General features: G+C 44.7%; 1 protein-coding gene across 1 annotated transcript in view; it reads left to right on the top strand.

The window, feature by feature from the left end:
• TTN (titin) overlaps positions 1 to 11,471 on the top strand; it is a 340,888-nt gene that overhangs the window by 269,678 nt on the left and 59,739 nt on the right. Inside the window, exons 263-273 of the mRNA XM_078603948.1 lie at positions 581 to 883; positions 1,342 to 1,647; positions 3,018 to 3,305; positions 4,550 to 4,840; positions 5,592 to 5,879; positions 6,133 to 6,720; positions 6,853 to 6,957; positions 7,883 to 8,080; positions 8,621 to 8,917; positions 9,397 to 9,984; positions 10,515 to 10,817. Coding sequence (XP_078460074.1) covers positions 581 to 883; positions 1,342 to 1,647; positions 3,018 to 3,305; positions 4,550 to 4,840; positions 5,592 to 5,879; positions 6,133 to 6,720; positions 6,853 to 6,957; positions 7,883 to 8,080; positions 8,621 to 8,917; positions 9,397 to 9,984; positions 10,515 to 10,817 — 3,555 coding nt within the window. The remainder of the gene's footprint in view (positions 1 to 580; positions 884 to 1,341; positions 1,648 to 3,017; positions 3,306 to 4,549; positions 4,841 to 5,591; positions 5,880 to 6,132; positions 6,721 to 6,852; positions 6,958 to 7,882; positions 8,081 to 8,620; positions 8,918 to 9,396; positions 9,985 to 10,514; positions 10,818 to 11,471) is intronic.

An 11,471-nucleotide genomic window follows, 5' to 3' on the forward strand; every position in this document is an offset into this window, starting at 1 on the left:
TTTAGATGCTGCTGTAGCAATATCGCCCTCGCCCCACCCCCCCTAGTGGTAAACTCATCCCAGCTTGCAGGCGAGTTTCTGCGTAAACATTGTGCACAGTACAGGGTAACGCGCTACGACGTCCAACCCTCGCTAGACTCTAGCACGACACTTGTACGGTTGAGACGAGATACATATCTCAGCTACCCAAAGTGCTCAGCATTTTGAGGACACTGGATTGCGCGAAGGATACGCCTGCACGTGAGGGGAGAAACACATGGATCCAGTCCACAGACAGACCCAATCAATTACATCTGTATGTGGAGTAGGGAAAATGCTGTATTGCAATATCTTGGCCACCTCAGTCCACAGCCTCATGTCTACAGCACCTGTTACGCACCACTGGGAACAGATCCAAGCACCACTCAGATTTCACGCCCCTTTATCTTTGGATCTCCAATGAGATCAGGCACATTCAGAGTGATTTGCTCGTATTAGAACATTTGCTGTCCAGGTTGAGGAGCCCGGTAGGTTACAGATGCAATGATAACTTTTGACTCACCAATGCTCCTATCAACATTTGAACGTGTTCCCACTCCAGACGTGCCAGGACAGTGTGAGCCTCCAATCATCAGCAACGTCACGAAGGACCACATGAGCGTGAGCTGGAAAGCGCCTGCCGACGACGGTGGCGCGCCCATCACGGGCTACATCCTCGAGAAGCGAGAGACCAAGACGGTGAACTGGTCCAAGGTGAACCGGCAGCAGGTCATGGATAGAACGCTCAAGGCCAGCCAACTTCTGGAGGGCGCAGAGTACGAGTTCAGGGTCATCGCCTTCAACAAGGCTGGCCCCGGGAAACCCAGCGAGCCATCGAAACCCGCCATTGCCATGGATCCACTGTGTAAGTCACGTTTTTGTTTTTAATATTAAATGATGCACGCAATTTAAACAAATGCAATTTTAAAATTTAAACTTTTTTGTTATTTTTTTTGTCGCGGTTTCCCGAGTACAGGCAAGGCCCCAGGGGTTCAGTGCATCAAGCAGTCAGCAACAAACAGCACCATTGAAGTTGCAATAGACAAGAGTTAATGCATTGCTTGAATTGCGCAATTTTATGGTAACGTGGGAAAAGTGTGTACGTATGTACGCTGAGCTTCTTTCGCACCGTACGTGGCCAAACCAGCGCTCGGGAATTATAAAGTCGGAAGAGTGCGAGCAAAAAGCAAAGCGACGGGCGTTCTGATCTGCGGCGATGGCGGTTGAACATAGCAGACTGTGTGCAACGTACACCGTTCGACCGAGCCTCATCCGCGTACACCTTTGAGCGCACGCCGACGGTTGCGTTTGCTGATCTTACAGATCCACCCGGCCCGCCGGGCTTCCCCAAGGCGGTGGACACCACACGCAGCACCGTGTCGCTCACCTGGAGCAAGCCAGCGTACGACGGAGGCAGCCCCATCCTGGGCTACGTTGTCGAGTACAAGCGTGCCGAAACCGACGTCTGGATAAAGTGCAACATCGCGAAAAACCTGCATGAGACGAAATTCGTCGTCACGAATCTGATGGAGGGCTCGGACTACAATTTCCGCATCACCGCCGTCAACAAGATCGGCGTCAGTGAACCCAGCGAGGTTCCCGATAAACATACGGCCAAGGACATCCTGAGTAAGCGTTTGCTTTTTTGTTGTTGTTGCTCAGGACAGCGAATATTACCCCAGGGAGGTTGGGCGTTAGTGCATGTGCTGGTTCCGCAACATCTTCCCGCACGTCTAGGCTGGTGGAGTGAGCGAGACTCTGCAAAGCGGGCAGAAGTGCAGGGGACCACAAATGGGATGGCGAGGAGATGACATTATCAATTCGTGAATTGAATGGTGATTCAAAAATCGTCTAAAGTAATCAAAGAGCTGGGAGAGGGGGGTGTGAATTTGTGCGTGCTTACCGCTCGCTGTAAGGGGGAGGGAGGAGGGGTGTTTTTCTTAGTTCGAATAAGAGCTGCATTCCAACAGTTGGGGAACCACTCACGTGTTCAATTGCAACATTCACATTTGCGTATAATTCCTCCCCGCGTACGTATTTTCACCACCATTTTATGAATGCGAAATCGGAAGGATGTTAAATCTTTCATTGGGCAGACAAAGTGAGTAATGTAAGTGTGTTGCCAATAGCAGGTACAAACAGAACATTTATAGAGACAAGCAAGTCATATTTCTTGGGCGTGAAATGAGAAAACGAGAGGCTGAATGTGAACGTGAGCTTTGACTGAGGAAATGATAGCTACCACGAGAAGCCGGGGAAGATAGCAAAATAAGTATATGAGCAATTTGAACAATTTGCCGCATCTGGCAGTGTCTCATTAAAAGTTGTTGCGTAATCTCATGGACAGAGAGGTAAATGGAAGGCCATGATGACCAACATCTTTGAGAAAGGACAGGGCACATATGCCTACGTGTTAAACTCACATAGAGAGAGATACTATTGAAACACTGATTACACTGGTCAACAACAAAAAAACGTTTTTTTCTGGCCTGGACTTTTGCAGCTGTTCTAGACTAATTTCAGGGTGCTGATTCCAAATCTGATCTCAGATTTGCTCTATCACATCATTTTTATGCTATCGGCATACCCCATTTTCATTGATTTTACCCGAAATTAACTCTGTTACTTATGATTGCAAGTTGTTGCGAGTCAGTGACTGCTTTAGTGTTAAAATATGGTGCTGTATTTTTAGGATAGTGTGTTTATAATATCATTTTATGTAGATATCCACATTTATTTAATATTTTTCTTCTGCAGTTTTTATTGAAAATGCAATATTTGACATCTCAAAAACCTGATGTGATAGACAAAAACTGATGCCAAATTTGAAATCAGCACCCCAAAATTACCTTAAAACCGTTGGAATACCTTATGCCAGAAAAAGTGTGTTGACCAGTGTTATTCACTTGAATTGATTGGCGAGTCCTTGACAGGCTATAGTCCAACGATTGGGTCCAACAATGGAAATATATTTTTCTCTCTTTTTTATATATAAACAGTTCCGCCTGAAGGAGATCTCGACGCCGATGTGAGGAAGCTGCTCATTCTCCGAGCCGGAGTCACCATGAGGATCTACGTGCCCATCAGAGGCCGCCCTCCTCCCAAGATCACCTGGGCAAAGATGAACTCCAACATCAAGGACCGCATCGGCTTGGACATCAAGAACACTGACTACGACACGTTCCTGCTCTGCGAGAACGTCAACAAGTACGATGCCGGGAAGTACATCCTCACGCTGGAAAACAGCAGCGGAATCAAGACGTACACCATCAACGTTAAAATTCTGGGTAAGTCGGTTGTTTTTTTGTTGTGATCGTAACTATTGGCGTCACTGTTGTAATCATTGTTGTTATTATTGCTATCGGTTAGCGGGTCATATGCGGCAGGAATCACGTGTTGGTACTCCCACCTTTTCAAAGCTGTCTGGCCACTAGTGTGGAAAAGTAGGCCTAATAGCCCTCCAGAGGGGCTGTCATAGAGTTCCCAGCAGTGGTGTGAGCCAGAAATTGCAGTACATCACCTCCGTTTTTCACCGTATATATGATTGTTATAACCACCTGCAAAAGGAATATATCCGTCTATCGTGTTATCTCGATGCAGCGAATCTACTATGAGACGAATACAATACATTTTACACGATGCTGAGGGGTGGGGTTCTTTGCGAATCGTAAAAATATGGCCTCATTTTTTTTATTTTGTGACGTTTCAAAACATTATCTACACACAGGTATAGCAACAGCACTAGTTATGTTAAATGTAACGCAATCGTGTGCACTTCATATGTATTTATTTTCTATACATTACAGTTTGGGTATGCAGTGGCCAATTGTGACGAGATCTCAATATGATACGCAAATAATAAAAACATTTTTAATGTGCACGTACAGTTTTAATTGGATAAAACTTTATTTTCTTTGAACAGTCAAAGTGGGGTAGAATTCCTTGAGACGACATCGTTGTAGATGTGTATATGAAGACACGTCGCACAGACAGGCAGACAGACAGAGATGCAGACAGACATAGGCAGAGGAGAGAAGGAAAGTCACGAGCTTGACGCGTAACGGGGCGAAAAATGGTCTGAGCAGCAGCAGTGTGATGGCCAGACTTGGGGAATTCCTAACGGCGAGGGCGGCATCAGAGAATAAATCGTTGTTACACAAACGGATGACATTTGATTGCATTCATTTTTAAATCCTTTATATTAAGTTCGCTTGCTTGCTTAGGACCGTGCAAATCTTTCGGTCGTTTTTTAACCCACTTCCCGTGATCCAATCGAGCTGACATTTTCCACACAGACTCGTTGTGCGTGACAATTAATGTTCGTGAAATTTTTTTCCAAAATTTTACACTTTTTAGGACAAAAATATTATATTTAATTACCAATTGCTTAATGGTGCAATGCAATCATCTGACCCATAGGTGGCAGCCATCTCAAGCCAGAGGACGAGAGGACTCTAGCCGCCACGCATATAAAGGATTTATAGTGAAAAACTTTGTTTTTACTGGTTATACTTATTTTTCTCCTCTACAGATACCCCTGGACCCCCGGTGATGCTCTCTGTGAAGGAGACCACGAAGGAGTCTGCTGTGTTTTCCTGGGATCCACCGCTCATCGATGGAGGCAGTCCTGTCAAGAGCTACATCGTTGAGAAGCGGGAGGCCGAGCGCAAGGCCTGGTCAACTGTGAAAACCGACTGCACCAAGACGTCGCTCAGAATCACCAACCTTGAGGAAGGCAAATCCTACTTCTTCAGGGCTTTGGCTGAAAACGAGTACGGAATTGGCGAGCCAGGCGAGACCTCCGACGCTGTTAAAGCATCAGGTACGACCATTGGAACCTCATTTGCCAGTAGCAAAATATGATAATTGTTTTTTTACCATTTTATCTGGCAACAAAACTGACACCTTTTTTTACAGGGAGTCATGTTTGCATAGACCACAATACCCGCAGTCATAATGCAAACAAAAAACACAACTCTGATGATGTATGCACTGTCCTTGAAATTGATTGGTCCACACCTGAGACAGCTTTCCTTAGAGCCTAGTCTCACATGGTGTTGGACCAGATGACGCCAAAAGGCGCACAACTCAAAGACACCATTGGTGTAAATGCTTACCCCGAGCTCTCATCCTCTGATGGTGCATTGTTAATAGGATGAAAAGTCAAACCATTTTCAGAACATTCCCACACCTAGAATTTTGCCAATTTTAAGTTGAAATTCAAATTTGGCGTTCTCTATCGTCTATGCGTTTATTGGTGAACGAGCTGAGACCATCAGTTAGTTACACTTGAGGACCCAGTTTCATGATGCAATTCGGCTGAGACCCGAATCTGAACCCAGGGTCTCAGCAGTGCTGGCTCAGTGCTTCTGACCCCACTAAAGCCACCGGTGCACCTGACAGAGACTTCGCAAAAATTATCTTTGGTGAAATGATCTACAAAATGTATGTTGCATTTACGTAAGTTGGCGGCAACAGTTGGCTGAATGAATGTGCGTCTCGCAATCCCGTTGCGCAATACATAAATAAATAATAAATCAATCTAATCACCGCATCCTTTATTCGCATTGCAGAGGAACCTGGGCCCGTTGTGGATTTGAAGGCGGCTGTGGTGACACGAAGCTACTGCAATTTAACCTGGAAGAAGCCATTCAGCGACGGAGGCAGCAGGATCACTGCGTACACAGTTGACAAACTGGAGAAGGAGGACAAGTGGAAGGAGATTATGCGGGCCAAGAACATGCAGTACCCCATCAGGGACCTCGAGGAAGGGCACGAGTACACCTTCCGAGTGCGCGCCATCAACGACGCCGGCGCCAGCGCGCCCAGAGAAATCACCATTGTGGCCAAAGACCACATAAGTCAGTTCCATTTTTTGTTACAATATATTGCCACTTGTAATTAAACAAATAAATGGTTATGTGTGCAACATTATGATTTGAGTTGATGCGATTGTAGAAATGTGCATGCGATATTGAGATACATAGTATGATTCCAACCGTTATGATTATTATCGTCACATTTTTTCGCAAAAATATGGTAGTCTATCCATGCCTGTCCATGATGTAAACCACGATATATGTTTTTTTAAGATCGTTTGTTTTCCTCCCACAGTTATTCCCAATATTGACCTCCGAGACCTGCCAGACCTGACCTACATAGCCAAGGAGAACAGCAGCTTCCGTCTCAAGTTCCCAGTTATCGGCAAGCCAGCACCCACCATCACCTGGAAGAAGGGAGAGGATCAAGAGTTTGAAAACACACGCGTATCCGTCGAGGCTTCCGCGGTGAACACCACACTCTACGTCCGCGACTGCCAGAAATCTGATGCCGGGAAGTACGTAATCACCTTGAAGAATTCGGCTGGAACTAAGGAGTCAAACATATTCATTAAGGTGGTAGGTAAACCGGGCATACCAACGGCTCCATTCCACTTCGACGAGGTGACGGCCGACGCCATGACGGTGTCTTGGGGCGTGCCGAAGGATGACGGTGGCTCGGAGATCACCAACTACGTCCTCGAGAAGAGGGACTCCACCACCAATAAGTGGGTCACGAGTGCGTCCGCAGTACAGAAGACCAACTACAGGGTGACGAGGCTGAACGAGGGCTCAGAGTACATCTTCAGAGTGTCCGCCGAGAACAAATACGGTGTTGGCGAAGGGCTCAAGTCTGATCCAATCATCGCGAAGCATCCATTTGGTAATTATTGTATTAGAATTATCATTCACAAAGGGATTGTTACTAAAAAAAAATCAAAAGTATTTCTCTTCGCCACGAAATTAACTATTCAGCGCCATTGTCTAAGGTTTCTCTCTGTTTTCTGTTGTGCAGATGTTCCAGATGCACCACCACCGCCAGAGATCATCAGCATTAAGCATGACTCCGTATCATTGGCTTGGAATGATCCAAGACGTACAGGAGGGTCGCCAATTACAGGTACATTTTATATACGGAGTTTGTGTACAGGTACATTTAATTTTCGATTTAAAGCTTTCGTGACTGCAGGAATTCATCTTCTTGGTTCTTTCGGTAAAGTCACGTAGAAGGGAAGTAATAAAATAATAAAAATAAAACATAATAAAATCAAATAATTCTCACGACGTTTCGGCTACAACGCAAGCAGCCGTCTTCAGGTGAAGAATGAGACACTGCCAAGCTAGGAGCTTATATATAAGCTGAGTTGGAGGTGGAAGAAGAAGAGAGCCTTAACAAAAGAATGTGCATATCAAGAGGAATTTAGCATATTCATGGAAAATGCGTAGGAGGTGGGCGGGGGGGTTTCAAAGTCATATTATGCCCATTCATCATGCAGGATCAGCAGCACCAAAGGGAGGGGGGGGGTAGCACTAACAAAGGGAGGGCATGTTAATGCCCTCCCTTGCTAAATTCCTCTTGATATGCACATTCTTTTGTTAAGGCTCTCTTCTTCTTCCACCTCCAACTCAGCTTATATATAAGCTCCTAGCTTGGCAGTGTCTCATTCTTCACCTGAAGACGGCTGCTTGCGTTGTAGCCGAAACGTCGTGAGAATTATTTGATTTTATTATGTTTTATTTTTATTATTTTATTACTTCCCTTCTACGTGACTTTACCGAAAGAACCAAGAAGAGGTACATTTAAGTCATCTGCTGTTTTAATTTAAGTGTTTTTTTCATGTGATGTAATATAATTGTAAATATACGTGATCGTAATTCCGATGCGACAGGAGTCTTAGAAATGTTATTCTAATAAACACAAGTGAAATAAGCATGACAATGAATACTCAGATGTAAAACGAGTGAATTATTATTTTGTGAAAGGCTATGTTGGAATGTAACTTTTAACCCCCAAAATGTCCCATTCTCTTCTCATTGTGTCTCAGGCTACCACGTTGAATTCAAAGAAAAGAACAGCCTCATGTGGAAGAGAGCATCCGCCAATCCATTGAGAATGCGCGAGTACAGAGTGGCAGGCCTCACCGAAGGTCTCGAGTATGAGTTCAGGGTCATGGCCATCAACTTAGCCGGTGTCGGAAAACCAAGCTTGCCAACGCATCCAGTCACAGCCCTCGATCAGATCGGTGAGTGTTCTGCAACGATTGCAATTCGTGCACCCTCCAAAAAGGCACCGGAACGCAAGGAGACACATTTGCCGCAGTGCAAGTGCAGTGATGTAATAAAAACGTAATTTACTGCATGCAAACGTAATTTCAAATGGATGTAAAGGAAGTCGGGTCACAGTTGAATATCTCAAGAATATGAGTGACAACTAATAGACCATACATTAAACGGAATGCAGCATTTTAAGGCTAGTTATAAAAAGAAAACATTCTCACAATGCATTGGCCTATACATGTAATATTTATAAAAAAAAAACATACATATTCTCATTTGAAAACGGTAATGTATTAATCATATATTTTCATTATGGTTATTTTTATTACACTATATATTGTACATGTCTTAGTGAGAACAATACGTGGGTGTAATATGACTCGACATTTTAAATCAAGATGCGGGCATACAACAGCTCTTTTAATCCGTGCATTAAAAAAAGCGATGCAAATATAAAAAAAATCTGAAAACACAATTGCTCCATTTTTTGTTCGTTTTGCCCGCAGATGCCCCCGGCAAGCCCGAAGTAATCAACCTGACAAGGAGCTCCGTGACCCTCATGTGGACAGAGCCAAAGTACGACGGGGGCCACATGATCACCGGCTACTTGATCGAACGACGGGACATCCCGTCCAAGATCTGGATGAAGGCGAACCACACCAATGTACAGGAGTGTGCCTACACCGTCACCGACCTCATAGAGGGCTGTCAGTACGACTTCCGCATTAAAGCGAAGAATGCCGCCGGCGCTATCAGCCCACCGTCTGAAACGACTGGAACCATCATATGCAAGGACGAATATGGTATGTTTACGTTTTGTTCTTCCTTCACAGTTGCTGGTGTGTCATTGACAACTGACGAATTCAATTAATGCTGGAAAAAACGTATTGAAATGTATTTTTTTTTCTACGACATTACCCTTTAATGGCTAGCACACTGGACTTGCAATCCAGAGGTCGCTGGTTCGATCTCTCAGCATGATAGCTGAAAGAATTGGCAAGTTTCTGAAATGTTCCCTACATCTGCCCACCCAGCAGTATTAAAACACAGTTAGTCAATCGGTAGGGCATGTGTAGTGGGGTAAAGTGTGGGTACCCCCACCTCTTCCAAGACCAGCCTGTAAGATCAAAAATACTAATTTTTAGGGCCTCCCTATACCTCCTTCTATGGGAAGCCCTTCTGGTGTGCGGAAGCAATTCCAGGGCTGTACCTTTATCTTTTAAATACATTTTACGCATTGACTCTTCTAATAAACTGTGCTGTTATTCATTTTGTATTGCAGAGCCTCCTGCCATTGTCATAGATGCAAAGGTGAAGGATGGCCTCACGGTGAGGGCTGGTGACACAATTGTGCTTTCAGCCATTTCAATCACCGGTAAACCACTTCCAACGTCGGGCTGGTCGAAGGCCGGAAAGGACTTCAAGCAGTCTGACATTGTAAACATCGACGAAACAACGACGACCTCCACCCTGCACGTGAAGTACTCCACGAGAAAGGATTCCGGGGAATACACCATCACTGCCAGCAATCCATTTGGAACCAAACAAGAGAATGTTAAGGTGACCGTCCTTGATATCCCTGGACCTCCAGGGCCAATTGAGCTCAGCAACATCTCCGCAGAGAAGGTGACCCTCAATTGGTCACCACCGGCGGAAGACGGAGGCTCTCCCGTGAAGTCCTATATTATCGAGAAGCGTGAAACCAGCCGTCTGCTGTGGACCCTGGTGGTTGAGGGTGTGGAAAATTGCATGTACCATGCACAAAAGCTCATCCGGGGGAATGAGTACATCTTCCGCGTATCTGCTGTCAATCAGTATGGTGTTGGCGAGCCTGTTCAGTCTGAACCGGTGAAGGTGGAGAACAGATTCGGTGAGGATTTTTACTATATGTGTCGGTGGGGTTTACTGGGGCCAATCGAACTGATTAATCAATCTATGTAAATTCCTAAGCTCAAGGTGATGGGGGGGGGGTCAGATATACTCTTTGGTTCTTTCAGTAAAGTCACGTAGGTAGAAATGAAACAAAATAATTCACGACGTTTCGGACGCAACACAAGCGCCCGTCTTCAGGTGAAAATCACGATAGCCGAAAGATCCAAAGAGTATGGATTCCTGCAGTCACGAAAGCTTTGAATCAGGGGTCAGATATGTTGTATGTAATGGGTTTATTTCACTCTTGCAGACACTGCAGGCACTATACCACCTGTTTCAATATGCATTACAAAAATATATATTCTCGAATAAAATTGGAACCCTGAATCATGGCAATTGATTAAATTGCCGAGAGAGGGATGGTGAATTGATTTTTCCTTAGTAATTGGTGTTCACTTATTTTAAGCATTTGAATTATTGGCATCTTTTAACAAACATGATTTTTTTTTGTGTCATCATTAATTACAGGTCGCCCGGGTCCACCGAATGCACCAGAGGTGACCAACGTTACCAAGAGCACGGTGACGATTTCCTGGAAGAGACCGTCGTTTGACGGTGGAAGCGAAATCATAGGTTACATCGTGGAGCGCAAAGAGAAGAAGGGTTTGCGGTGGGTCAGAGTGACGAAGAATGCCATCGCCGACCTGAGGTATAAAATCCCTGGGCTTCTCGAAGGCAACGAGTACGAGTTCCGCGTGTCGGCCGAAAACAAGGCTGGCATTGGAGAACCAAGCGAGCCGTCACACCCCGTGTCTACCAAGGAGCAGGCCTGTGAGTACTCGACACCGCTCTGTTTCATACCCCTTGGCTTTTCCGTATTTTCTTTAGCCTTTTTTTTTACCTTTCTTTACTTTTTGTTTTACTTTTTTACTCACTAGCATCACGTAAAAGAGGGGAATACATTCCCACGTGGAACATTCGTGGAGAATCGCGTGCGTTAGAAAACAACGGCGGAAGATAACAACATGGAACTACTTCTATAACTTAAAAATAATTATTGATCTCATTTTAAACGCACGACATGTCAAACCCCACGTCATTTAAACCGAAATTAATTCTCACAAATTGACAGATGAATGAAGTAAAAGACCTCATTTTAAATTATGTATTATTGTTCAGTCATTTATGACTGGGCTGATACCGCCAGCTCACGTCACTTGAGTAGCCTATACTCTTTGGTTATTTTGGTAAAGTCACGTGACTTTACCGAAAGAACCAAAGAGTATGGATTCCTGCAGTCACGAAAGCTTCAAATCAATATTGAGTACCCTAGTTTATTCAAGGATGGCTGAAACCTGGATTCAGGCCCACGATCTCAGGAGTTCTAGCTCTGAGCTCTGACTCACCCAACTCAACCAGCCACCTCTCATTCCCATTCAATGCTTATCGTTTTAAATTATTTGTTTTTAAATTGGATGTCTTTTT

This window comes from Lampetra planeri, chromosome 21 (assembly GCF_965212315.1).
Source record: "Lampetra planeri chromosome 21, kcLamPlan1.2.h2, whole genome shotgun sequence".
In the NCBI taxonomy this organism is placed as follows: Eukaryota; Metazoa; Chordata; class Hyperoartia; order Petromyzontiformes; family Petromyzontidae; genus Lampetra; species Lampetra planeri.